Consider the following 27,611-nt stretch of genomic DNA (forward strand, 5'->3'; position numbering starts at 1 on the left):
CTCCTGTGCATTTACTCCTTCTGCATCCGATCATTACATTCCACCTGCATCGTATTTACGGCCATTTATTTCACCCGCAAAACAGATTCAGAATCATCCCCCGGTCGAATCTCGAAGGGATCCCTCCGGATCCCTGCTTGAGGAGTTCACCCTTCGACATAAGCGGATTCAAATGTAAAATTGTTTAACTATAAAATTATAGTTCTTATCGAGATTCATAATTTTTATATAAGGATAATCTCTATTTGATATTATATAAAAAATATGATTTTTTAATATCGTTGGTAAGCCCCTGACCTACTATCACGTGGTACATCAGTATATGGAGTGTCAATAGATCCCTAGTTGATACTTCGTGTGCCGACAATATCTATTCTTATAATTTTGTAAATTTAATTATTATTTTTACAATTTTCTAATAAAATATTATTATTTTAAAAAAACTTATTGTGTCCGTTTATGTTTAGTAGTAGAGGTGTAAGTGTGTGTGGGTATGTGCACGTTCTGGTTATACTCTCAAAAAAAATGCAACACGATTGGGTCTGAAACGAGCTCATGGATGTGTTTGATTGATGTATCTTTTTCATTCTGACTTCACGAATAGGTAGAATTTTAAATATAATCATATTTAGTTATCTATATTTACTATTACAATCTGATCTAATAGATATAAATATATAATCTTATCTTATCTGATAAATATAAACTCTGCATCTATTTATATAGATGTCTATTTATTAGTATCATAAAATTATCTTTATATAAGTAATTTAATTATAACCTTAACTCTTGTATCTTCTTATACGATTTTAGTTTTAGTCAACCAAATCTCAGTTCAACCTATTAAAACAGATACAACTAATTAAATACTCTTATTTTTATCAAATATAACTCCAATCCATCTCCTTTACCTATTTATATCATATAGTTCCACAAAACCTCGTCGAACGAATAAAACACACCCCACGAGTACGTTTTGCATAACCTCTTTTACCTCCACGGCCAGTCGAGTCGAGGGTCGAGAGAAGAAGCACAGGTCGTGCTCCTAATCAGTGCGGCGCACATGGCGCGCCTGGATACTGGATCGCAGAACCGATGGAGTGCATCCGCGTCAGTCACCGCGTGGGTTCTCTCTTCCCCGGCCAGATCCCCAGCTAGCCAGGCCTACTAGCTGTTCGCATTCATCGCGAGCTCGCGACACAGCCGCCGCCGTCCCCGTCCTCGACACCTATGCTATCCTGCTCCTTCTGCTCCGCTCAGGGACGACGACGAGTGCGTGGCTTCCCTCGGCTACACTATAGCCATCGCACGGATTGTCCCGGTCGGCGAACGTGTGGCTGTATGGGGGCCAGCGATCACGGCGTGTGGCTGTTTGGCTTCGATCTAGCCCTGGTGTGGTGTGGTTGTTTGCCTCGATTTGCGTCATTGCTGGCAGGGGCTACTTGTGGGTTGTGGCCTCGGATCAAGCTCAGCACGCAGTGACAAAATTGCTTTGATATGAGCTGAAATCCATTTGGAGCCACGGTGCCACACTGGCTTCGCCTCAATGCTAACCCCCCATGCTAATTATAGTTTGGGCTGCTTTTCCAAACAGGATTCGCCATCAGGGCCTTTGCTCGTTTTGGCCCTACTGTGCAACGTGCCGGTTTGACTATTCATTTTGTGTGTGTGTGTGTCAAAAGTCAAGACGTCAACCCAGTCTGTCTGGTCCGAACTTTTGATCAGAACAGCATCAGTTCCATCCCGGCAATAGCCGTCTTTCTGTCTATAAGCACGTGGTTTATCAGATAAGACGAACGAATCCGATTAGACATCCTTACAGACTCAAAAAATCTAACAAATCCACAAGAAAGCTATGTCATCTCGTATTCTATCAGCATTATTCAGCAACACGAAATGAACAAGTATATCGTCCTTTCTTCTAACGACCCCCCACCAACCCTTCATAATATTCAACGCACGCATCTGGGCCGATTGAGCCCCAGGAGAGCGAAAGCCGAAGAACGGTTCAATTCAAGGGCTGGCCGGCAGCGGTAGGTGGTAGAGGTCGGAGCGCGGCAGCGCGGCCGTGGCGTTGAAGTACCTGAGCGTCTCGGCCCACCGCGCGTCGTCCTTGAGCATGTGCACGGCGATGGTGTCCGGGACGAAGCCGTGCCGGAAGCAGCTGTCCGGCGAGGCTCCCTTGTAGTTGTACATCCTCGGCGCGTTGTCGTACCGGTTCTTGGCCTTGCCGGCGAAGTTCAGCCACCGCCCCGTCCACATGTCCTCGGGCCCCTTGTGGTCGCGCGCGCTCAGCTCCGACGCCGCCACCCACTGCACCAGGTCCCACGACAGCGCGTACCCCATCCCGGACATGAAGGGCGGGAACGGGTAGAAGTTCTCGCGGTCGCACGGCATCTGCAGCCCGTAGTAGGCGTCCTCCCGCGCCGCGCCGCGCAGCGACGCCACCAGCGCCGGCAGACGCAGGTACGTGTCGTCGTCGGCCTTCATCACGTAGTCGTACCTCGGGCCGTCGGTGCCGTTGAACGCGCGGGCCACAGTGGAGAAGAAGGTGTACGTCTTGCCGTTGTCCATGTTCTCGGCGCAGTCCATCACGATGATGTCGTCGTACCGCATGATCTCCAGAGCCACGAATACCGCGTCGTCCGGGGACGTCACGTTGCAGAAGATGAACCGGACGTCCACCCTGCCGGCGAGGGACGGCTGCTCCTGGACCTGGAGGGAGTAGACGGTCCGCAGCAGGTGCCGCCGCTCGTACTTGCCCGGCAGCGTCTGGATGCCGATGAGGAGGCGCACGTCGTCCGGTGCCGGCGTCTGTGTCGCCTCCGTGGTGGCAGCATGGGGCGCGCTGGCATCCTTGACCGGTGGTGCAGCGTCCGTGCCGGGAGGTGTGCAGCCGGTGGAGAAGAAGGACTGGATGCGGAACTCGTTGGGGTGGACGACGAAGACGGTGAACACGAGGAAGCCTGCGCCGAGGATGAAGAGGAGGATGTGGCGGCCGGAGAAGGGGGAGCCGGCTCCCAGGCCCAGCTGCTTGTAGAAGGAGGGGGACGACGACATGGCGATAGCAGCCGGGACGATTAGCTGGTGATGTCGTGCATGCTTATAGAACAAATCGGAGTGTCGCACTTGCTAGGGAGTTTGGTATATGAGGTCATTTGAGCTGAATAATTGAACAACCGGGAAGCGACGACCTGGTCCTGGCTGGGCTCTGGTTGGTCGATGGCGCAGTTGCGTGAAGGGGTATAGACGAGCTACATTAGAAGTTTGGAAACTGTACAGGAGCTTGATTAAGCATCAAGAAGTTTTCAAATCATGGACTTGATGAAATTGAAATGGGGAGGTTGGGTTCGATGAAGGTTGCTGAGGTGGGCAAGGTCTTTCTCCTGGGCCATGGCTATCTTATCCAACCGAACTACCCTATAGTGGATAGTTGAGGCAGGGAGATCTCCATCTCCTCGTGGCTAGGCTAACTAATCAATCCAAACCTCAATAAGGACAAACATCTATAAGGTTAGCCTAGTCGATGAACAAAAGGGAGGGTTCGCAAATGGAAAATACGCGATATTGGACGCTTATCGATGATGCGAGCACCAACGCATTCCAAATACCGGCAAAGACTGATCAAATTTGAATTCAAAACTTAAAATAAAAGAATTGCAATGTTTGACCGATTTCTTTGAATTTTAATCGATATCTGCGATAGTCCTCGCCCGCATTTTGGTACCCTACTGGCCATTCTCCAGGCCAGCGAAACCAATACACCCATGCTTACAAAATACTCAGCATGTTCCACCGATGATGAGTGCTCAGGAATCTAGGGCTCCTGAAAGTTAAAACATGAACTCGTAGATATTTGCAAGTACTAATGCCAATGGTTAAGGATCTAGAAAAATACACAAGCATATCTGGGATGAAGCGCAAGCTGAAGGGTACATACTATGATGTGAAAAACTCACGACACGTAATTTTCCTTCGCTTCGGGCACAATGCACTATACTTATTTTCTAAGAATACATAGTCGCATGACTGAAAGTGTCAGCAACGGAGAAGCATATTAACAGCTCAGAACCAGGCACGTCGAGTTGCATAAGTAGAATATTATAATAAACCAGAAGCCAAAACAGAGCCATGGTGCAAAACAGATTCTTCCATAGTACAGATTAGCTCATTAACGAAGCTAAGCATAAATAGTAGATCAAGCGGAAAGTACCAAACAGAAAATATAACTCAGGACAGTTAAAAACTTGACGAACATTACAATGTTTTGCCGAACCAAGACTCCTAGACCTTCCAAGAGGTTCACCATCTAGACTGCGTAACTGAACCCAGAGATCTTCCAGACCCTGATAGACCCATCAGTGTAACCAGTGTAGAGCGTGCTTCCATCCGCACTCCAGCTCAAGCTTGTGCAGTACAGAATCTGAACAAGTGTACCATAAGCAGTCAAATATCCATTGGAGAGAGAAAAAATAAGACCAATGTGTAAATCATTGTTAAAATATTTAACAATGATTTAGTAAAAACACATCATGTTAAATAGAGCTAGCTTATAGGTTCACATTAACAGGAGTTTCTATCAATTTCATAGTATAACACCATTAAGGAGAGACAGTTTACAACAATTAAATACGCAACTGTTGAGAATAGGGTCCATGAATGACTAATATGCACTAAGATGTCTACATGATAGAAGCAGGACAGGATACACATTATACAACATTCAGAGGTAGAAAATACGTCATAGACTACAGTTCCAGTGTGCAATTGAAAATAAAATACAAACAAGAAGTTTCCCAAAGGCTACACAGGCGAATGAGGATGAAACTAACAGTATAAAGATTATAATCACTATCTAAAGCACAACAAAAGGGAATGCTTCTATTCATAGACAAAATCAGAATATCTATCGGAAGAGAATTCACTGATATGATACCGGCATAAAGTGCACAGTACAATGCTGAGTAGAAACAATAGATTGGATGATGCTATAAGTTATAACTCACAATAAAGGATTGAATAACAAGACTGCTTACCAAATACAACAAATGGAAATTGATAGCAGCCAAGTTAGACCCTGATAAACTATTTTTGCCACACCACCGTGGTGCACATCATCTTATCCAAAATGTATTCTTACGTGCATTACTAATTACGCACATTAACAACAATTCTGCACTTGAGTATTTGACAACATCTGTGGACTTAGTGAAATCAATGAACTAACTTAACATTAAGGTAAGCATCCGACCTGTTAAAAGACTAACCCATGCTACATACAGGTAGGGCGTAACACTACTGCAGTCCACATTTCCACATCCCCAAGAGGTATTAACTATTGGCCTAACTATTCCCATTGAATCAAACAATACAGACACACTACAAGTCTACAAACCCACAATGCAAGCAACTGCACATCCTAACCAGACAGCACAAAAGATTTAATGGGTGGAGATTTACCTGGTTCTTGGAGATCTGGATGTCGGGCTTGAGATCCTGCACGACGTGCTTCGACTCGAGGTCCCAGATCTTGACAGAGTCCTGCGTCGCAGCGCAGAGCCAGTACCGGTTGGGCGAGAAGCAGAGGGAGTGGATGATGGAGCCAGCGTCCAGTGAGTACAGCCTCTTTCCCTCAACCAAATCCCACAGCAGCGTAACACCATCCTTCCCGCCGGAGGCGCACAGCGAGCCGTCGGGGCTCACGGCGACGGCATTGACATAGCCGCCGTGGCCAGTGAGCGTGCAGCGCAGCTTGCAGTTGGTAAGGTTCCATACCTTGACGGTGCGGTCCCAGGAGCCGGAGACAACGGTGGGCTGGTTGGTGTTGGGGGAGAAACTGACGCAGGAGACCCACCCGTTGTGGCCCTCGCCGCCGCCCTGGTCGCCGCCGATGGTGTACTTGCACTCCCCGAGGGTGTTCCAGAGTTTGATGGTCTTGTCGCGGGACGCGGAGACGATCTGGCGGTTGTCGACAGAGAAGGCGACGGAGATGACGTCCTTACTGTGGCCGACGAAGCGGCGGGTGGTGAGGCCGGTGGAGAGATCCCAGAGGCGGAGCTCGCCGTCCCAGGAGCCGGAGAGCGCAAACTGGCCGTCGGAGCTGAGGACGACGTCCTGGACGAAGTGGGAGTGGCCGGTGAGGCGGCGGAAGGGGATGCCATACTCGGTGGTGGAGTCGTTGTTGGCGTGGACGGGGTTGGTGAGGTCCCACACCAGCAACGACTTGTCGCGGGAGGAGGAGACGATGAACGGGGAGTTGTCGATCGGGGTCGCGATCGCCGTCACCTCACCGTTGTGGCCGTGCATCGTGCCCGCTAGGGTGAGCGTCTCCTGCGCGCCGGCCATGGTCGCCGTGGAGGGTTAGGACTGCGAAGGTGCTGGTGGTGGCGTCGGCGGCGCAGGGGAAGGATATAGAAGGGAAAGGGGCGGAGCTGGGAGACGGAGGAATTTATAGTCGGGAGAAGTTGGGGCTAGGGTTTTGCGGGACGCTAGAATGGTGGACGGAGGATCTCGACTGTTGGATAGGATCGGACGGTCAGGGTGAATGCCTCTCTCTTTTTTTTCGCCCAGTTTTGTAGGGTGCTAAAAAACTGGGTGTCATTGCTTATTCATGGACGTCAGTTGCAATCGTGACTCCGCGAGTGGCCTTCACATGGAGCTAAGGTCTGTTTCTTTCTATTTTTGCCTTTTACTTTTAAAAAAAAATCAAAAGCTAAAATAAACAGTTCGATTTTGTAATTCATAATGTACAATCTAAAATCAGATTATGTTACAATCTACAATCTAATTCTTCTTAACTTTATGTAGATAGTGTAGGATGGGCAAACCAATCTAGACATCAAAATTAGTAAAAAATTACCTGTAATTATCACTGAACCAACCATACTGATCCCTCATTGCTCCATCTAGATCTAAATAGGACCTCCACTGCTGCTCCACGTCGCTCTCCTCTGATCCCACCCTCTCCACCATCCCAACTGTCGGCATGATCTCCTCCTTCCCCACCGTCGGTTTGCCCCATCATCCCCTACCGTCGTCCAGTTGGAGTGTAGAGCAATCGTTGGTTCCTCACTCCACCCGCCGCCGCCATCCGTAGAAGAGCCTCGCCTCCTGGAGTGAAGACTCGTCGCCACCACACTCCATAGAAGTTGTCGCCTCCATCACCGTCGGGAAGAAAGATCCAACTCCCTGGATTGAAGCCACACAACCCCCACCATCAAACATACACAGGTGCTTATTGGGTTGTCCACTTCTTTAGTAGCAGATGATCTAAGAGGGGGAATTTTTGTCTAATACTAATCAACAATATACAAATGCTAGAGTAATAAGGATTATTAGTGCGGGTAGTTCTTATAGAATCCAAAAGGTATTTGGGCCTCTTTGACTCCTATCTTTGGAGATACTAGAGGTCGTAGGAGTGGGTTGTTAGATCAAGGCCAGACGATGGCGATCGTATACAATTTGGAAAACTGGTGTCATGTGTTCTATTCCACTGCCAAGTTTATTTGGGTTGTCAAATATATGTACAGCACAAAACATGCCTTTTCTGAAACTACAGAATGAAATGCAAGTGATTATATGAAGTAGCTTCTTTCTACTCTCTCTTACATGCATAACAGAATGGACGGTGCTCTATCAATTTTTACTAGACTGCTTTCACAATATATTTTACATGGATTTAACTGTAACCAATCTGTTTTTGGCAATACAATTTTAGATCTTGACAAAGTTTTATTTCTTTTTCAACTGTCATTAAATGGTTACAGTTTGTTTACTAGTTACATAATACTTATCAATTGTTGCATCCTTACTAGTTACATAATTGTTTATAACAAATAGATGTAGAATTTTATTTGGGATAAGGAAAATTGAGATTCATATCACACAATGGTCTTTTGTGAAATTTATGTGCAAGAAATAGATGATGAAAATAGATCTCTTGGTGTACTATCTAACAAAGCATACAAGAACTTGTATGATAAGTTCTTTTATAGGACAGGAAGCATCACTCAAAAACATAATTTAAAAATTGATGAGATTCGTTGAAAGGTTTGTATATTTTTTGGCTAACCATCAATAAAACTACTGGACTTGGATGGAATAGCACAAAAGGAACGATAGGCGCAAATGACAGTTGGTGGAGAGAGAACATAAAAGTACTCACTTTTGATCCCTTATTTGCCATCGATGTGTCAATGACATGTGAGACCCACCTATGTCACTAACAGTGGCAAATAAGGGATTGTGCAAAATTGCAATGGCATACAAAGAATTATACCCTTTTATATACTCATTACTATAATTAATTCTATCGTGTCATAAGTTACCTGAAATTATCTTCTTCGGATTTAATCATGGAGAATAGATGAAGCTTCGAAATGGACCTCATGTGTCTCTCTCAGAGCTTGAGAAGATGTTTGAGCATATTGTAGTAGATGATTCTTCCTCTTGTATTCCTGGTGAAGGAGTAAGAGGGAACACAAACAATACGATTGATGTCGAAAAATTGACAGTCACAAGCCCTCAACGTAACACCAGCACTAGAAATGTTGCTAATCTATTGAAGTGATGTGGTACTGACAGTAGTGCTAGTAGCCCAAGAAAAAAAAAGAACCCTATAATTAAGATAATGAAAGGTATATAGGATAATATGCAATCCTCTAGTTTTGTTACTAACAAGGTGCTATAGAGTGAAATGAGGTCCGAATTCATTAAACAAGTGACGAGTTTGGCGGTGGACTCTGGGGCAATAGAAGGAAGCAATGAGCATTTCATGGCTAGCAAGCTTTTTGTCAAAGCTGAACATCGTGATGTATTCAACACTTTGTCCTCAAATGAAACAAGACTCAATTGGTTGAAGAGGTGATGTGAGGAAAATAAAATTTAGAAGTATTTGTTTGGACCTTGTTTGTTCAATGATCCTAATTATTGTTATGTAATATTTGTGAAAGGATAATGATGTCGTCTAGATGGGGAGAATAGACGTTTTTACAAAAAAAAAAATCATCCCTTTTTACCGTTGGTCTAAACTTGTAGCGAAAAATAAACTAATAAATTTTTCACAAGTAAAAATCCTAAATATGCTAGGCTCAACTAGCGCACAATCACCCTAAATAAGTGTAAAGGTTATAATACTAGGGTGTGATAAAGATTATTTAAATCTAACAAGATATGTAACAAAACTCTAATCGAAAGTTCTGAAATTATTGTTCAGTTTCAGGTTCAATCTGGAACTTCTGACTATACAAAGCAACAAAATGAGATCTAGCTACGCCTAATGAGTTTTAGCTAAAACCAAAAGTTGTCATAGCTTACAAGAAGCATTTCGTAGCTATTCTACGGATCACATGTAGTGTAACAAGTACGAGCATATGGATCATGTACAAACAAGTATGAAGGTTAATGAGCTCAATAACAAAAATAACAAGCAAACCAAGAGATGAGACGTGTCAATTTGTTTTCCGAATTCGAACACCTCTACTTGAGTTTCCTACGTCTCTATTGAGAGGCTCAGTCACACTTGAGCTGGGTCTTTTTAACCCTTTTTCTCACCAAGCTTGGTCACACTTGAGCTTTCACTTTGGATTTCTTCCCTTGCGGAGAAGAAAATCAAGCCTTCACAACTTTCTCGTGACACACCACAACCTTGGGTGCTTGCTGGCGACGTCTAACCATATAAGGGATTGAATCCCCAAGAATAACAAACGTTTTGAGGAACTTATTGGTAATAAACTCGAGTGCTCAAGAATGCAGTTTAGCTTAATTGCACTAAATCTTTCAATCTCTCAACTAAACTCGCATTTCTTCTCAAATCTCACACTAAATCGAAGAGGTTAGAGCTCTAATGGCTTTGGCTTTGAGTATTTTCGTGAAGGCACCAACAGCACAATAAAGAGAGGGTGAGGAGGTATTTATACTCAACCCTAAAAAACTAGCCGTTAAAGCTAACAGAAAGTACAATATGGAACTTTCGGATTTATTCGGAACTTCTGGATTACACAAGTTAGACCCAACCGAGGACCCTTGTTCGGATCAAGTTCGGAACCTCCGAACTAACCACAGAATCAGGAACTTCTGGAACTTTCGGGTTGAAACTTCAAACCACAACAGAGAACCCCAAACTGGACGTCATCTGAAACTTCTGGCCAATTCAGAACTTCCAAATTCATTCTGAAACTTCTACAATCAACACAATGGACCCTCTAAAAAACAACGATAACTTTTGATCCCGATATCCGATTTTGATAATTTTAGACTCTACAGAAAGCTTATTCACATGGCTACATATCCCACTAGAACATATGATCTCAAACACATTAGATAAAAACTAGGAACACTCCAAAAGCCAGTTCGGATACTTCCACACTTTCGATATCGGACTCCTAAAGCGAATTCTTAACACAAACCCAAGATGGAAACATGTTCTAGGTGTTCGTGGGTGTTTTGTGTCTATCATTTTTGGGTTGGTTAGATACTCTTGAGCACTGAGACATGTCAAGTTGTTCTACGTTGCACCCATCTTGATAGTACAACACACCTATACTCAAATTCAAATATAAAACTAGTTTGAACCACTTTGAGCCTTTGAATACCTTCAAGTACTGCATCTTTATTTCAAATATTGAGGGTTACCAACGTTCATATAATCTTCACTTCATCTCTTCTTGATTCTTCATGTGATTGATGCAAATCATCCATAACTTCTTATAGCCTCGCACGCTTCATTGGCGTAAAACCTGCATTCGCCCTTCACCAACGTCTTGATCCTTCGATGCCAAGCCCTTTGCTTGCGCTTCACCACTGGATGATCCATCGCAGCCGAGCGTTGCTTTGCCTCCACCATCTTTGCCATAGAAAACCACTTTGTAACCGACATATTCAATGAATTCACTTTATCATATATGGAGTCCAATCTTTGTTCTTCACTCTTTGCATATTCGATATCTCGATTCAACTCATGCATTCTTATGGATCATAACACCAACTCGCTCTCAAGTATAAAGCACATTGGTTAGTCCATAAAACTTTATTAATAACTTTATACCTTAAGTTACTTTATCTTCACAAGTAACTTGGCCTTCACGCTTATTGTCAATCTTCTTGAGCTTCTTCTTCTTCTCATGAGCATCACCTAGAGCTTATTTATCTTGATGCATACCTATTCTCTATGCATCACTTACGGAATAAACTACTAACAATTCTCAACAACATTATTAGTCCACATGTATTGTTATTAATTACCAAAATCACATTTAGAGGCTAGATACATTTTCAATTTGCTGTAACCTTATATGTTTCATGAATCTAACTACTGTTATGTAATATTTGCTTGAGCCTTATCTGTTTGCTACATTATTGCTTCATGAACCTACATATTAGTGTGTAACCGATCTTTCCATTTGTTTGTAGATGAGTTCTACTGAAAGTGATGGAGATGATGAAATATTAGAGCTAGCATATAATCAACTGGATGTGCTCAAACAATATGAAGGAATAGTAAGTACTTTTGATATCTACTATGGTGACACATTTTTAAACTAATCTGAGAAGAGGGAATCTGTTCTATCAGGTATAGAATGGGTTATGAAAAACTTGAATATTTAGACATGTTTTTATGGACTATTAGGGCTTCACAGTCATTTATCCAAGTTACAAACCAGTTTGAGAGGTCAATTGAAACAATTAGTAGAAAATTCTTTCATATGTTGGATAATGTCAATCTCCTTGCAGCGGATATTATCAAACCTTGGGACCCAGAGTTCAGGAGGGTGCATGCTATACTTCAAGATCCTCATTTTGCACCACATTTCAATAACTGTATAGGCGCAATAGATAGTACACATATACATGTTGTTGTGCCTTTCATAAATTTGGTTGTACATGTAGGACGCTATGGATATTCTACTCAAAATGTGTTGGCCGTATATGACTTTGACATGAGGTTTACTTTCATTGTTGCCGGATGGCCTGGCTCGGTATATGACATAATGGTGTTCAATAATGTTTTACGCAAATATGGCAATAATTTTCCACATTCTCCACAAGGTATGGTTGTGTATCATCTCGTTATCATCTTATTTACGACATAGTAAAAATTATATTCCACATGTTAAATGTTATTTGTTAGTAAAATATTATCCTAATCGACCGGGTCATCTAGCTCCATACAAAGAGGGGAAGTACCATCTACAGGAGTTTCGACGAGACCGATCGCCTAGTGGTAAAAAAGAAAATTATAATCATTTGCATTCATCTCTCCGCAATGTGATCTAGGGATCATTTGGTGTTTTGAAGATGAAGTGAAGAATATTATTGGATTTTCCAAGTTATCCTATGGTTAAGCAAATAATAATAATAATTGCATGTATGGTTATCCATAACTTCATTCGAGATAGTGTTATTAGTGATCAAGACTTTGAGATATGCGATCAAAATAAAAACTACATTCCAATAGTCAAAGGATCTTCATCTCATGAAAGTGGTGGCAATGGATTAGGAGATGAAGATTGACATATAAATACCTTTTGTGATAACCTTATTGATGCTTTGTTTGCAATGAGAAACTAGATTGTTCATACGAGGATATGAATGATGTAGCATTTTCTAATTTATGTACTAAAAATTTTTGTACGATTGATGTATCAGTTGTTACTTGATGGTTAAAAAATAATGCGGTATGAATTATGTTTTATTTGCTATTTATCTTGCAAATTCGTATTTCTAAAGTGAGTAAATTTCAAAACCTACAACTATTTCGACACATGTTGCAAAAAAAAAAATACAACTTCCAGTGCTCATTTCAGAAACCTATAACTATTTTGACACATATTGCAAAAACTATAACTTTCTCACCGTGAGCCCATTTGTGATAGATGAGGATGACAGATGGGCTCACGGTGAGAAAGTTGAGGTTTTTTTAATATATATTAAAATAGTTGTAGGTTTTTGACATGTGCACTAGAAGTTATAGTTTTTTCAACATGTATCAAAATATTTGTAGATTTTTGAAATATACTCTTCTAAAATAGCTACAAACGAATAAGCAGGTGAATTATATACTACAAAAGCTAAGGACATTACATACATTACAAAACATAAGTTGACATCCAACCCTTTCACAATTCAGTTAGCCAAACAGCCCTCAGCTTTTGGTCATTCAACTTTTAACAATCCAGTTTTCATAATTCACAATCCAAAAGCTATTTTTCATAATCTAAAGCTAAAACAAACAAACCCTTAGTTGAGCACAAAACCATTGGAGATAGTCTTAAAAAACGGAAATGCTAAAATCTACTCTGGTATTTTGGGAAGGCTAACATCCGAATTTCTAGCCCATGGACATGTGCAAGATTAGGGCTCTGCCCTTCTTCTCTGACTCCGGCGACACTTTGGCAAGATTAAGATTCGGGTTGGTGGTTCACCAGAGTTTAGCGGGCTTAGAGAAAAGCCCGCAGCTGCAAGACAGCCTAGTAGTGGCGGTAGGAGATGGGTGGTGACGACGAATACGGCAGCAAGAGCCATCAGAGACGACGAAAGAGGGAGGTGTGGGGCTATGAGTGCGGTGGAGATAACGCCGGACTAATGGCGGCTGTGATGTGGAGATAAGCTACGGGTGAAAGTGTCTACGGAGAAAAATGAGTGTGGAGACTCCTTAAAGTAGTGACTGTTGCCTATACGACCCTGAAAAACCCATTGGAGATCAAACTGCCTCAATCAGGAACCAAGCTAGAACAAAAACGTCAATGATGCACTATTTCACCACACATGTATTGTTTAAGGTGGCAATTTTGGTTTAACCGTGGATAAACTTTTTTTTACCGTGGTACACGCGCACAGTCATAAAGACATGGGTTCGGCCCCAGGTCTAAAGTGCTTGTTATGGTTAGTCCATAGCTCTGGGCAAAGTCGTGTGTTCATTCTATGTATTTTCCCACTCAATAAGCACACAACTTCTATGTCCTGGTGCCAAATCGCACGCATGTGAAATAATTTCCAATTATATTCTCTTTATTTTATTCTCTTCTCGATTTTTTTTTCTCATTTTTATTTTCTTTCATCTCCAACAGCTTATATTTGAGAGAAATTGCGAAGTGAAAGTAGAGAATCCCGTCTTAGAGTGAATGATCTTAGAATTTCTTCGTGATGAGAACCATAAAACAAAATCGTTGAAGCGCTAAAGGAAAAAAAATCTTTTCGTAACAAGAATGTAGGCATAAAGGGAATACATTGGGCTTAATTTTACATGTATGACGATGTGCAATGGACGTCATTGCCTGTTCCCATCACGCGAGTCCTTGTAACTTATCAATTGTTTCAGGGTCGGAAAGGAAGTGTCACATGGAGAGGAGATTCCGCACATTGGCAGCAAGAAATGGAAGCGTGTACGGAGGTGAGATTAGATATTCCTAGAGGCCTAATCCATCATGCAACACCTTCGCCTGCCAACTTCTCCGATCTCCGCTCCTAACCAGAATCACAAATCGATGTAAAAATGGAGGAGTGAAAAGTAGGCAGTCGGAGGAGGATATCACGAAAATGGCATTAGTTTTTTTTTTTTAACTGACCCGTTACTGGAGTCTTTATTGGAGGCTTTAATCGGAGAGGTACAACACCGGAGTTCGAACATGGCATTAGTTGTTGAGCAACCCAATTTTGCTGTAAGATATCATCATAACAATGCTAGTAGCTTTCTTGACCAAAAGGGTCAGCTCAGCTGGATGCTTAGAGCGATATATATGGTATAACTTCAGGATGCAAGCTTTTTCCTTTTCCCCAACAATTGTGCTCAACTGCTTGCTTGAGTTTCAGTGGAAAAGAATAGCTTTCATTAGTCAATAAGCAACATTTTGTTTCGCGGGTGCCTTGTCCTCTGTATGCACTAACAATCAAGCATGTCAGAGTAAGATGTTTCATAAGCAAGCAAAGACCGATAATAACAGGGGCGCCTACTCCATCTCTTGCTTCTCTGTATCATTCTCTCGGTGCTTCAGATATCAAAATCCCTCATTGCAAGCTTTCTCCTTCAGCTTGCTGCCTATTTTCCTCTTGATCCTTCGTAACCTCTGCTTTCCTCCTCCTCTATCTGTTGGGCATAGGAAGAGCTAGCTTTGGAGTAACCATACATATGATGATATGACAGATATCGCGCGAAAGCTCGTGGCTTAGATATTTTTGTTTCGAATTCCAGGTTGCAGGTAATGAGTCTTTCCATTGTTCACTTTGCGTCAAATGAAGAAATCACTAGGTGCCTCAACATGTTCAGATACCGCATTTCGCTGCCTCTCCTTTCTTACGGACTACCATCGTCTTCACGCGTCAACGGTGTGCATTTTGATTTCATCATTGCTATGCTTCCAGGGATGGCAGACCATTTCGCGGTAATGGCTGGCCAACTGCTCACGGAGTCGACTCTTCAGTCTGCCATTGACGAGGCCTCTGTTGTGGCTTCTTCCATGACCGCGTGTGATGAGGCTGTTCAAGATGGCAGGCCAAAGAGTGGTGTCTTGGTAGAATGCAGAATCTGCCAGGAGGAGGAGGAGGAGGCCCACATGGAGGTCCCTTGCTCCTGCAAGGGCAGCTTGAAGGTAGTAAAACGTAGCATCATGCTAGTCCTACTTCAGTTTCAGCAAATTCTTTTGAGACGAAGTTTTCAGCAATTTGAAACATGTTAGATTGTACTGTCAGACAAGTGTGACTGGAAAAAGGAATCAACTTGGATTGAACCGATGTTTTCTTGCAGCACGCTCATCGTAAATGCATTCAGCGGTGGTGTGATGAGAAGGGAGACACCATATGTGAGATATGCTTACAGGTGAAATTTAAATCATCTAGTATTCGTAGCCATTTCAATTTAACTTGATACGATGAGCAAGTAACCGATAGCTTGTATTTCTGTCGACACAGCAATTTACACCAAACTACACTGCCACTTCAAAGTTGTTTCAGCATGGAAGGAACTCAATTTTCTTCAGGTACCTTGTAGGGTTTTACTGCTTTGCCTGTAATCACAAAAATGCTGCCTGAATCTGATCGTTTCTGTATGACCTAATGCTCTTCTCAATATCAGTAGTCCTGGTTACATTCAAGCACGGCCCATGCAGACCGGAAATCAAACTTCTGCTACATCAACAAGCTATGAATATGATAACCAAACTTCCACTTCTAACGGTGTAATCTTTTGTCGCATTATTGCTATAACTGTAAGTGCCAGTAAAAGTACATTCTGTTTGTTCCAACAACTGCACAGTAACATTCTGAAACATCCAACTCCAGTTGATGGTTCTCTTGGTGCTCCATGACGCCGTCTCGGTTTACCTCGGCGACCAAGATGCCTATACCGTCGCAATGATCACTGTAAGGCTCTGATTTCTCAGACGCCACACACATACTTCGTCCTAGGCAACCTTGATGCATCAGTGTACGTCCAATCTGACTAACCTACACAACTCATGTGTCTGAAAAAAACCAGCTGCTGATGCTTAGAACCGCGGGAATCGTCATACCTGTGTACATTATACTGGTCGCGGTTACCGAACTGCTTCATCGGCACACACAACGGCAGGTTTGTAAAGATCTTTCGGTAGATCATGCTGCAAAAAAAATCAACATGCAGTTTCAGTTCAAGCTGAAATGAAGCGTGACGATGCAGGCTGTGCACGACCAGATTTCAGAACCTGCAGGAGCGGAGAGCACGCAGCCGCTGCCACAACCAACCCAGCAGCTCGTCATCAGCGTCCAGTAGTGTACTGCGGAAAGGGATCAATCGTTTAGGATTTGAGGCTCTTGCTGTAATCAAGTATTCATCCATGTATGCGGTTTAGTGCTTCCGAAGATGCATTGTGCCAGCAGAAATGGGAGGAACGTAATTGTTTGTGAAAACGCTGTGTGCATCAGCTTCACGACACCTTTGTACATACAGGTAAAAAAGAACACCATACATGGCCACTCTCTTCGAAAGTGTATTCCATTAAACTAAAGACGCGGCGATATGGCTGGCCACCAAGTCCTCAACACCAGATGTTGTAGGAAACCAGGAATCCATTTGTCCTGTTGATAGAGATCTAGCAAGATGGAGGGCGACTTGACAATCACTGGGCGTGGCGGTGGCTGCCGTCCCTTCATGACACATTAAACAGGAGGTGGTGGCCGAAGACAGAAGGTGGGGGGAGCTAGAAGAAATTTAATTATATATTTTAAAGTTGATCGATCTTTGATAATATATTTAAAATTAATTTTTTTTATCATATGTTTTTATTATTACAAACTAGTCTATATGAAACATAAGATCAAATAATGATCATCTTTAGTCATATCTTTAAGATATATAATTAATTTTCTCATAGCTGGACGACCATGGTCGTGGATGAAGTAGCAAGAGAGTAGGAAAGCGGATAAACATGGATCGAGTCACAAATAAGTGTAATTTTATATATTAATAACATGGTCTCCGAAGGGAGAATAACAAGTTTGGTCAATGATATCTATTTCAAATTTGCAACTCTGATAAAAAATTAGGGAAGTGTTTTTCGAGACAAATTTGCTCATACCGTTTTTATGTGGTTAAAGTCAAAATCTAAGGCTGGTTTCAAAAAGCTACAATCAACGACACTTACTTTTTTTACCAGGAGTACTATTACATAAACAAGTATAACAACAGAGCTCTTGTTGTGCACAAGAGGCTTCAGTTCAGGACAAGAGATGCACAACAGAAATTTTAATTTAATTTTCACTCATTAAATTGGTCAAATTCCATCCACACCCACAAAAAACTATATGGTAACAGAGGTTACACGTTAAACCTATGACCTGGTGCAACAAAGCTCACGCCGTTGCACAAACAATCACGTGAGTCAGCACGAGTAAATCTTCGTACTTCTGTATGTTTTTCATCTGATAAGCATTTGCCTTTTCCACTCTTTCGGGTACTTGCCAAGATAACCCGTCCAGAAAATATACATTCACGGAGGCTCCCTCTGATGCAGACATGCAGTGTAGGGTGCTCAAGGGATGCATAATTTTCAGTTCCAGTTCTTTCTTTGCCTGTAAAATCAACAAATGGAACAAAAAGAACCTAATTACTTCTCTATTATATGAATCCACGCAGCACAAAATAACAAATGTATCCTACAAACCTAAAAGTTTTTAGTCATATTTTCTTTAAAGAACGTAAAGGGTAGTACTTTCTGTTCTTCTGTTGGGTCCTCCAGAAGCAAGCCAATGCCCCAAATGTACAGCTAGCAACGGCAACACCCAGGGCGGCTCCAATTGGGACTGCCGCAGCACTGGATGCGGAAGAATCATCAGAAATTGAGCCCACTTGCTTCTTCTCTTGAAGAAGAGACTCCATGTAGGTCTCCTTGTAGGATGATACAAGCATCTTCCCATAGTAGTTAACCAAGAAATTAAATACTTCATCCTCATTCCAGTCAACCTGCACGGCTCCATCAGCAGTACTACTTGAAGAACGGTAGCACGATGGGCAGAGCTGCTTTGTAGGCCAGATAACCTTAGGAAATGATGGATCACCACTTCCTAAATCCTTTTCTTCTTTCATCAACCTCTCGTTAACTTTGTTATGTGTGTTCCATAGCCAGAGGGCGAGGTCACGCGTAGACTTGAAGGGAACTGATACACTACAGTTCAAGGTAACAATTAGGCACGAAGTAGACATTATTTTTAATTGGCAATATAACTAAAGTGGGTTTTCCATGCCTTGAACACATTTCATAGAAGTGCTTGCGGCATTCCTCACAGATGAAGAAATTGTGTATGAAATCACATATTGATGTAAATGTTGATTGGCTTTCTCCATCACCAATTCGAACAGTTAGTGAATGCAGCATGACCCATAGACCACAGCTGGTACAGCAAAAAATGTAAATTTCATGTGATATTACGTTTGGCAACAAGTCTTAGAAAGAGTCCCATGAATAGTAATGGAAAACATTCAATACATCTGTGGAAAACAGACATCACCTAAATCCTCTTGTTTCACTATTACTTCCACGGCAGAACATCTGCAACATTGTTACACAGATATAAGGTAAACTGTAGACTCAAACTGAAGGAAGATATACATATTCCTAGTACAAGTACAAGATCCTTGATGGTAAAAAGTATGGCTATGAAAACAGGCTCTATGAGATGGGGGTCACATGTCTAGAGTAGGCTAAGCTACAATGCTCGGAAATTCTGTGACATAAAACTAGAGTTACTCAGTACTAAAAAATATAGACCTGAATATAGCAACTGTTGCAAATAATTTACGTGAATGCTCCTAATACTATAGTTCAGATACCAGATTTACTTGAACATGTAATAAAAATACTTGTAGCAAAAAAAAAAGAGATTAGGATGAAGTATGTCAATTACTCGACTGAAGAAATTTAAGTACTATTGCAGGAAAAAAACATATCTGACGAGCAGAACCAGTATTCACAAGCAAGCATAAGAAGGCATACCCAATATCCACGTGGCACCTCCTTTCCACAGATCCAGTGGTTATCTGCTGCAACACTTTCCAACAATCTAGAACTCTCTTGCGAACTTAATGAGAGGTTTGTAGGCCAGTGATCATCAAAGTTAATGAGTAGCTCAGCAGATCCCCTCCGACACCTACGAAGCCAACCAAATAATGCATAATACAACAAAGCTATGCATTTGCACCGCTGTAATTTCAAAAAAATAAAAAAATCACCCCCATACCTCTTGGATGGATGATGAGCCACCAAAATTTGTAAAAACCTAATAAGTGAGTTGCGGGTCTCTGGTTTTATCATCTACAGTATGCAGATAACATTAGCAGTAGTCAGAAAATGAGGATCAAATATCAAATCAATTGTGAGTTTTGATCTTTCAACTTGAACCTTAATACCTTATGCCCCAAAATTATCTGTAAAGCATGAGCTGTTGCTTCCTCAACATCATAAATTGCTCGAACAATCTATTAGATTAGATTAGATAAGTAAACAATCGTATATTGATTCAACAAATATGGTATGCAACTGCACCTGTTCAGGATCTGAAGCATTTTGTGGGAGCATACTTTCGTTCTCATATTTTTTGTCATCCAAACTGAAAGAGCTGCAAAACATAAATATGGTTGTATCAATAAAAATAAAGCACATATTTGATGGTTACATCAAACCAAAAATCAAAAGCATTGGGGTGATAATAGTATTAGGCCAAACAGCCCAGCAACAAACTTCAGAATGAACACATGTGGTAAAGAGAAAGGTACGAACAGGTGTACAAACAGCTACTGATTCTATATCAATTGAACTTTTACATAAAGCAGCAATAGCCAGGACAAGAACTTGCCTTCCCATCTTCTTATTTATCCACTTAAGTAAACGCTCTGCTGTTCTTCCATCATCAATTAATTCTATTTCACTGTTCTCTTGCTTTGGTTTCCATTGAGCGGAAGCAAATTTTGTCGGCGGACCCCATAATAGGAAAGGATAATGGTCAACAGAGAATCTACTGCAAAGATCCATGTTCACCTGTGCTGTCAAACATTCAAAAGAAATAGGGCATTATTGCATGACAATGCACACAACTACATTAAGTATTAAAGGTTAGCATTATTCACCAGCTTAGTGAGAAATTTGGATTTTTGCCACTCTAAAGAATGGGCTTCGCAATTTTACCACTCCAAAGATTGGCTTCGCAGAATTGCCACTCCAAAGATTGCCTCTTTGATTTCCTTGCCATTATGCAGTTTTAAAACAATGTTTTGAGTGTCATTATACATAACATGAATTGACATAATGGCAAGAAAATAAAAGAAACAAGGTTTTGAGTGGCAATTCTGCGAAGCGAATCTTTAGAGTGGCAAATCTGCGAAGCCCACTCTTTGGAGTGGCAAAAATCCAAATTTCTACCAGCGAATGCTCCATAACAGAGAATTCTGAAACTAAACTAAATCAAATCATGAGCTAGTAATGCTCCACAACAGAGAATCTTTTCATATTTCTAGCTTTAATAAATAGGAAAAAAATAAAGGTTGAATTATTCACTAATGATTCTCTAGGTAATCTCATTATCCAGTTAAAAGTTAGACAGGACCACACAAAATCCCTTTTAAAGTGTCTAGTGGTCTAGATTGAGGAAATTGATAAAAATCATCACCCTTCACTGGAGTTACTGTACCTTTGATGCACAATCAACCCTTGCCATCACTATAATCCCTGGATGTGCAGCATCTGGACCATTGAAAAGTTTTGCAACCTTCTCATAGTGAGGCTGCATGTAAGGATAAAACCAAGATCAGGAAGAGTTTAATTGCAGATAATAGTATAATCTACTGCAAAAGGTTGCATACCTTGTAGTTTCTGCAAGCTGGACACCTGAGCAGACATGGCAGGCATTTCAGTTAGTAGCAATTAAACAAGACAAATTGAAATGCCATAAGCAGGAAACATAAGGAGTAATAAGGTTGTCAATAGTTAATTGCCATAAAAGTAAGCAACACACTGTGGTCCACGGTCAGTCAGAAAACTACAATGATGTTGGTCCACTCTTCTTCAATAGGGCAAATATAGCAACCAGCATTTTAGTTGGTCGAGAGAAAATCTTCAGCTAAGTGAAAACTCTTGAGATAAGGGGAACTAGATATTATGACATAATCAAGTAACCTTATGGAATAGTGTGTGGACTTAGAATAGACACCACTACAGTTCATATCTATGAGTGATGTCTTATAGATAAGGATACAAAACCATTAAATACATCATTACCCCCCTAGAACTTCAAGCTCTAAAGCATCTTCGCAGGACATATCTAGAGCATGGATTTTGGAGTGGGGCATAACATAAGCTGCAGATCATTCAAATGTTTGGTACACATTATAGTGCTACGAGCAAATCAAATCATCATGTTGCCAATGTAGTAGTTTGACAGTAACAATTGGCGAAGTACAACTTCTGAAAGAAACAATCTCTACTATATAAAGCAGGAGTTGGTCGTGTGTCACCCCTCCCACCTCCCGTTCCCCACTCCACCTAATAAAAAAACCAAAAAACACCTGGCAAAAGACCACCCAAAACTGAGAAAAACCGGGCCACCCAGCCCCGCCGCCCCATCCTCATCGCCCTTGTGCACGAACCGCTCCCAGATCGTCGCGCCTTTCCTCCCGAAATCGTCGCCCTGCAAAGCGCCTCCGCTCCACCCCCTCCTCGCCTCCGCTCTCGCCACCTGCCCAAAGCACCACCACCACTACCACCTCCATCGACCTACTCCATGGGGCCGCGGCGCGGCGCGACGCGCCGCTCACATCCACACTCCACACCAAGTCTGGCGCGCTTCACTCTCCACAGCCCTTCGCCACGTCAAACTCCCTCCTACACGCCTACCTCCAATGTGACCTCCTCTCCCGCACACTCTACCTGCTCAACGAAACGCCCCGCCGCGATGCCGCCACCTACACCTCCCTCATCTCGTCGCACTGCCACCGCGGCATGCCCCTAGACGCCTTCTGTGCTTCCTGGACATGCTAGCCTAGGGCACCAACCAGGGCGAGGGCAACGCACTCCGCCTCAACGAGTTCACGGTGGTCGCGGTCCTGCAGGCCTACGGGCTTGCTAGGGACCAGAGGCTAGGGAGGATGGTGCATGGCTACCTTGTGGCAGGTGGGTTCTGCGGTGACTTGTTCGTGGTTGGCTCATTGGTCAACATGCACACCAAGGTTGGGGATGCGGCCATTGCGCAAAGGCTGGTTCTTGGATTACCCTGCAGGGATATTGTTTCTTGGACAACCATCATATCAGGGTGTGTGCTCAATGGGATGCTAGAAGAAGCCCTCGAGGTGTTCATCATGATGCTAGAAGATGGCATCCTCCCCAACAATGTCACAATGTTGAGTGTCATTCAGGCCTGCTCTTTGATGGGTGTGTTAGGATTGTTCGGTCCTGTGCATGCTCTTGTTGTTCGGTTGGAGCTTGAGGATAATGAATCAGTGATGGATTCTCTTATTATGATGTATGAAAAGAATGGATTTGTTGAAGAAGCCATGCGGCTCTTCGAGGGTCTTTACCTAAGGAGTGGGGATGTGTGTTCTAATGAGGATGTTCTTGCGGCAGTTCTTTACGGTTGCACCATTTCAGGATCCCCGAAGAATGGGGAGGAAATCCATGCGCACCTGATTAAAATGAGTGCTTTTCCAAGCATCAGCATTGAGAACTCCCTCATGGGCATGTATGCTAGACTTGAGCAAGTTGATGTAGCACACTTAGTGTTCAAAGGTATGAAAGTTAAGGACATTGTTTCATAGAACATCATTATCTCATGCCTTGCTAAGGGCGGCCATGTGAATGAAGCCATGGAGCTTTTCAGCGTTCTTCATGCTGGCTGTGGTGGGCTCGCTCCTGACTTTGTCACGGTCTTGAGTATAGTGCAGGCATGCTCGAATGCAGGATTACTACAGCAAGGGCAAATGCTCCATGGATACATCATGAAATCTGGTTTCATGTATGATGTATTAATATGCAATGCTCTCATAACCTGTATGCTAAGCTAGGAAGAATTGATTTTGCTGAGATGATCTTTGAGCAGTTGGATATTAAGGACCTCAACGCTTATGGGATGCATGGCAATGTCATTCAGCTCTAAGGATTTTCCACCAGTTGAAGGACGTTGGAACACCTGCGCCAAATGCTATCACATTTGTGAGTGTGATATCGGCTTGCAGTCACTCTGGTTTGATTTCAGAAGGCTACAAGTGCTTTGAAAGCATGAGAACAGACCACGGCATTGAACCTAGCATGGATCATTATGCCTGTGTAGTTGATCTGCTTGGAAGATCTGGGAGGTTTGCTGAGGCAGAAAAACTCATCAGGGATATGCCTGTCCATCCCAACTCATCCCTTGATGTATTGATTAATTGCAGTTGCAGGTATGCTAAGCCCTATTATATTTCTCTTGCAAATGCTAATGCATCATGATCAAATCGATCTTAAAGTGCTGAATTTTTTTTGTATGTTCTCCTCTGTTTCAGATATTTTCGATGGCAGATTCATTGGTATGAACTTGAGACCATGTTCATATGCAGATCCATGTGAAAGGTGTTGATCCATATTGCAGCTGGATATGGTATGATTTCAACGAGACCTGAGTTTGATTTTCTCTGTCTCAGTTAATATGGCTTACAATTTTTATTATTTTTTGAATTGAAAGATGCATGTTCGAAGTATTGGACAAAATCAATGTGCAGTTTCTATCTAAACGGAGATGGCTCCGTGGTCCTGATCTAGACGCATCCGCAGTAACACCATTAATTCAGAAGGTAAGATTTTTCTCCTATTTATACATGATTTAAAATTTCTCTTGGACAAGCGGACTAATCTGATTCAGTCCATAATCATATACCTAGACCGATATCTTCTTCCGTTTGCTTGATATGAAGAATAGCGGTTCATCGTATTTCAGTATTTTTATTTGGGGTTGATTGGAGCTGGTAGCGTGCAGGGGCTTGTTACATCACCAACTTGCCATGATTGGATACGGGACCTGATCTATGATGATCTCCGGTAGCAGATGAAGGAACGGGTGGCTGTTGCCCAGACAATGGCAGCAACTTGGAGAAGCTCGCAAAGCATAGTGCAGAGTGCAAACTATCAGTTTTAAGATTGAAGTGTTCAAATATGCCAAAAATGGAGCTGATGGAAGCTATTGTCATCAGGTTGGTGATGGTTTCATAGAGATATATCATGATCCTCTTCTGGTCACTTTGGCCCATTTTTTCTACATTGGATTCATGTTCGATTAGAGTGGGATGCAAAGAATAATGAACCACCTTGAGATGCTACCTTATTGATATATCATTGATAGTTCAGTCTCGTGAAAGAAGTGAAAGGGAGGTTGGGTGTAAGGTTTAAGAATTTTTGCGAAGCAGAGTGGAGAGGAGGGGAAGATGTGACTGCGACCATGCGAGACATGGAGTTGATGAATGCCATTGGATTAAGTTTTATATGAAAATTCAAGAACCTAAGTGTTGTCTCTAATGTCACTTTTTGTTCACTTGTTTGGGAAAAATAAAATAGAAATTGAGTGTCAGATTCAGAAACCGTTGCAACGCACGGGCATCGTACTAGTAACAATGAAGTAAGACTTAAAAGAGCATGGCGTGACATCTGCTGTAGGTTTACAGCCCAATATATGGAACTCAACATACTGCACTACATATATTAATATTGTGTGGAAATTGCTCTTTCACCCGACATACGATTTAACATGTAGTCCCATACTTCCAGTACTGTGTTTTATCGACACCCAGACTAGACAAAGTTACTTATATACCAGAACCAGGAGTAATTACTGCGATCATTGAGGAAGCAACAGCGTGCTGAAGCTAAATCATAAAGTTCCTCCCAACCTTCAACAGCTGATCATACAGATCTATTTGCACTTGCACTCACTCTAACATTACACCAAAAAGTACAAGTGAAGCACTACTCGACGTCAGGGGCGGAGCCAGGAAGGGGCTAGCAGGAGCCCTGCCCCCCCCCCCCTATGGCTGATGAGCCCTGCCCCCCCCCCCCCCTATGGCTGATGATTTCCTCTATATAACACAAAAAAAAATATGTATAATAATAAAATTCCTGGCACCCCTAATACTCAATTCATCCTAATTGGCTCCCCCTTCGATTTTTTTCTAGCTCCGTCCCTGCTCGGCGTGAACCACACGCATCCATCCCACCCGGTAGGCCTTACACCACCAAAACAATCTTATCATACTTGAAAACCACAATAAACCGGTGCTATCTTATTCAGGTGTCGCTCACAGGCGAGACGAAATAATCATTTCGATTTCGAGTCATAGGTCGATGATAAGTTAAATGACACATCAGACTATCCCGATTTCCATCCGTTTCACGATTCGAGAACTAACGCACCGATCGAGTCGGAACGAACCCAGGCCGCATGGAAGCAACAACTAAAAAAGAGGAATCAATCGAATCGAGTAAGAGACGAGAGGTCAACCGACCAGTGGGCGAAGAACTCGACGACCGCGAACGACTCCGGCGAGGCCTTGAGGAATGCGTCCAAGTTGGTGGCGTTGAGGTCCACGGCGGCGTCGGCAGCCCCCGCTCCGTCGCGGACGCCGAGCGACCGGAGCGCGGCCGCCCCGCGAGGCGCCGTGGCGAGGAAGGCGGCGACGACGGCGAGGGCGAGGAGGACGCGCGCCGCCATGGATCGCGGCGGGCTCGGATCTCTCTCCTGCGGGGGCGGGCTGGTGCGGGGTTTGGCGATCCGTTTCGGACACCTGCCCCCTCCTCGAGTCCTCTCTCCTGCTGCTCCTAGCGGTGGGGCTAGCAAAGCCTGGGTGTAGGAATGATTTTTTTCCGCCTCTTTAGGAAAAGCTTTTGTGTAATTACGTCTTCTGTAATTATGCAGTTTTCCTGTGGCGCGCTCTGATTGGCTCGGTTTAAGCTTGGGGGAGGCTGTGGTAGGCGCACTACGGATTCGGTGTCAACTGCTCACTGAGAGGTGGGTCCTGAATGATGAGGTGTGACGTTCTGGCCCACAGGCAGTGTGTCGAGATGGAGTGACCTGAGTATTTTGGCGGGTTTGGTGTTGGGATCGGTGTTGCTTTTCACAGTCAACTGGTGCGAAACGGGCAGCGCGGCGGCGGCAGTAGCAGCACCCTGTTTCGTTCATCGCTAGACCAGTTTTAGGCACGGTTTGGTTTTGCCGTGAGCTGTTATAATTCGGATTTTACGGAGATACAGATGGTAGAATTTTATAGTATAATTTGACTCGTAGATTATGATAATATATTTTTAGATTGTAAATTTTTATTTTTATTTTTTATTGTTAACTAGAATTTATAATCAGAATAAAAAACAAGCAATATCTTAATTTGCCTGAGCTGCCTATTGGCAGAAGAATTTTGCGTATAGATGATCGACTTATTTGTACTTTTGCTTCTTTTCGTTGCTCTTGTTCAGGTGTACTTGAATTTTGTCGACCATGAATTTTCCACTCATAAATTTTGACTAACAAGTTGGGATTGATCCGGTTCTTTTTTACGCAAAAGTTAACAAACCAAATTTAGCCGTCCATGTCCTACAGAAGGCATTCGACACATGCGAGCTGAAAATGATGAAAGAGAAGCACAACCATGGTTCAACCGAGCTCCGACGGTAACTGAAATCTCGCGGTAACTGCGGTTACCGGTCAAAAATTCAAAAAAAAATTGGAAAAAATTCATTCGGTAAAATTTGAATTTTTGCGAAAAAATCATGTTTTTACCCTCTCGGTAACCGCTCAGTTTTGGTCGGTTACCGAGCGATTTTCTCGTATTTTTTATTTAGTCGGTTACCGAGCGGTTTGGGTCGATAACTGCTCGGTTTTGTCGATTTATCGAGCGGTTTTATCAAATTTCAGCGCAGTTCAACAAAAAACCTAAAAAATGATTCAATCTTGTAAAATCAATAACTAATTCATCTGAACTTCAAATCAAGTGAAACAAATTTTGTTGGCTTCCTTGTAACATGATCTACATGATAAAAGTATTTATACTCATAAAAAAGTTCACAATTTTCTGTGAGAAATTTTATTTGTTAAACCAAGTTAAATGCATAGTTTACTCTTTGCTAATCCAAAAATCATGA

The 27,611-nt window shown here is 42.6% G+C and overlaps 4 protein-coding genes across 6 annotated transcripts; 1 reads left to right on the forward strand and 3 right to left on the reverse strand.

Moving 5' to 3' along the window:
- Window positions 1-1,736: 1,736 nt before the first annotated feature.
- LOC133885590 (beta-1,3-galactosyltransferase pvg3-like) lies at window positions 1,737-3,391 on the reverse strand. Its single transcript, XM_062325319.1, has one exon. The coding sequence runs from the start codon at window positions 3,058-3,060 to the stop codon at window positions 2,014-2,016; it is 1,047 nt and encodes a 348-aa protein (XP_062181303.1). The 5' UTR covers window positions 3,061-3,391; the 3' UTR covers window positions 1,737-2,013.
- Window positions 3,392-4,085: 694 nt separating this feature from the next.
- On the reverse strand, window positions 4,086-6,424 carry LOC133884806 (small ribosomal subunit protein RACK1z-like). The gene is made up of 2 exons (XM_062324366.1): window positions 5,461-6,424; window positions 4,086-4,423 (listed from the first exon to the last, which is right to left on the reverse strand). The coding sequence occupies exons 1-2, from the start codon at window positions 6,343-6,345 to the stop codon at window positions 4,310-4,312; spliced, it is 999 nt and encodes a 332-aa protein (XP_062180350.1). The 5' UTR covers window positions 6,346-6,424; the 3' UTR covers window positions 4,086-4,309.
- Window positions 6,425-14,896: 8,472 nt separating this feature from the next.
- Window positions 14,897-17,143, forward strand: LOC133885523 (uncharacterized). Of its 2 annotated transcripts, none has more exons than XM_062325249.1 (8): window positions 14,897-15,194; window positions 15,358-15,584; window positions 15,740-15,811; window positions 15,904-15,971; window positions 16,067-16,199; window positions 16,273-16,353; window positions 16,469-16,561; window positions 16,649-17,143. In XM_062325249.1, the coding sequence occupies exons 2-8, from the start codon at window positions 15,360-15,362 to the stop codon at window positions 16,739-16,741; spliced, it is 765 nt and encodes a 254-aa protein (XP_062181233.1). In that variant the 5' UTR covers window positions 14,897-15,194; window positions 15,358-15,359; the 3' UTR covers window positions 16,742-17,143. The 2 variants fall into 2 exon arrangements, with proteins under 2 accessions (XP_062181233.1, XP_062181234.1); XM_062325250.1 differs by having other exon boundaries at window positions 16,070-16,199.
- Window positions 17,144-17,627: 484 nt separating this feature from the next.
- On the reverse strand, window positions 17,628-26,356 carry LOC133884807 (sulfhydryl oxidase 1-like). Of its 2 annotated transcripts, none has more exons than XM_062324367.1 (12): window positions 25,982-26,356; window positions 21,323-21,347; window positions 21,151-21,243; window positions 20,320-20,501; window positions 20,010-20,082; window positions 19,874-19,942; window positions 19,705-19,778; window positions 19,461-19,614; window positions 18,976-19,016; window positions 18,712-18,858; window positions 18,132-18,632; window positions 17,628-18,039 (listed from the first exon to the last, which is right to left on the reverse strand). In XM_062324367.1, exons 1-11 carry the CDS (start codon window positions 26,185-26,187, stop codon window positions 18,146-18,148), a joined length of 1,551 nt encoding a protein of 516 aa, XP_062180351.1. In that variant the 5' UTR covers window positions 26,188-26,356; the 3' UTR covers window positions 17,628-18,039; window positions 18,132-18,145. The 2 variants fall into 2 exon arrangements, with proteins under 2 accessions (XP_062180351.1, XP_062180352.1); XM_062324368.1 differs by having other exon boundaries at window positions 18,180-18,632; window positions 25,982-26,355.
- Between the last annotated feature and the right edge of the window lie 1,255 nt (window positions 26,357-27,611).

The sequence above is a fragment of the Phragmites australis genome, chromosome 11 (assembly GCF_958298935.1).
Source record: "Phragmites australis chromosome 11, lpPhrAust1.1, whole genome shotgun sequence".
NCBI classification, from domain to species: Eukaryota; Viridiplantae; Streptophyta; class Magnoliopsida; order Poales; family Poaceae; genus Phragmites; species Phragmites australis.

Excerpts from the sequence above, each read along its gene's own strand:
- LOC133885590 (XM_062325319.1), bottom strand. The coding sequence starts at position 3,060 with ATGTCGTCGTCCCCCTCCTTCTACAAGCAGCTGGGCCTGGGAGCCGGC.
- LOC133884806 (XM_062324366.1), bottom strand. The coding sequence starts at position 6,345 with ATGGCCGGCGCGCAGGAGACGCTCACCCTAGCGGGCACGATGCACGGC. Across the intron at positions 4,424-5,460 it reads TCCAGATCTCCAAGAACCAG|ATTCTGTACTGCACAAGCTT; the intron begins GTAAATCTCCAC and ends ACACTTGTTCAG.
- LOC133885523 (XM_062325249.1), top strand. The coding sequence starts at position 15,360 with ATGGCAGACCATTTCGCGGTAATGGCTGGCCAACTGCTCACGGAGTCG. Across the intron at positions 15,585-15,739 it reads CCTGCAAGGGCAGCTTGAAG|CACGCTCATCGTAAATGCAT; the intron begins GTAGTAAAACGT and ends GTTTTCTTGCAG. Across the intron at positions 15,972-16,066 it reads AGGAACTCAATTTTCTTCAG|TAGTCCTGGTTACATTCAAG; the intron begins GTACCTTGTAGG and ends TCTCAATATCAG.
- LOC133884807 (XM_062324367.1), bottom strand. The coding sequence starts at position 26,187 with ATGGCGGCGCGCGTCCTCCTCGCCCTCGCCGTCGTCGCCGCCTTCCTC. Across the intron at positions 19,943-20,009 it reads ATGCTTCAGATCCTGAACAG|ATTGTTCGAGCAATTTATGA; the intron begins GTGCAGTTGCAT and ends CTAATCTAATAG. Across the intron at positions 19,017-19,460 it reads AGGTGCCACGTGGATATTGG|ATGTTCTGCCGTGGAAGTAA; the intron begins GTATGCCTTCTT and ends ACAATGTTGCAG.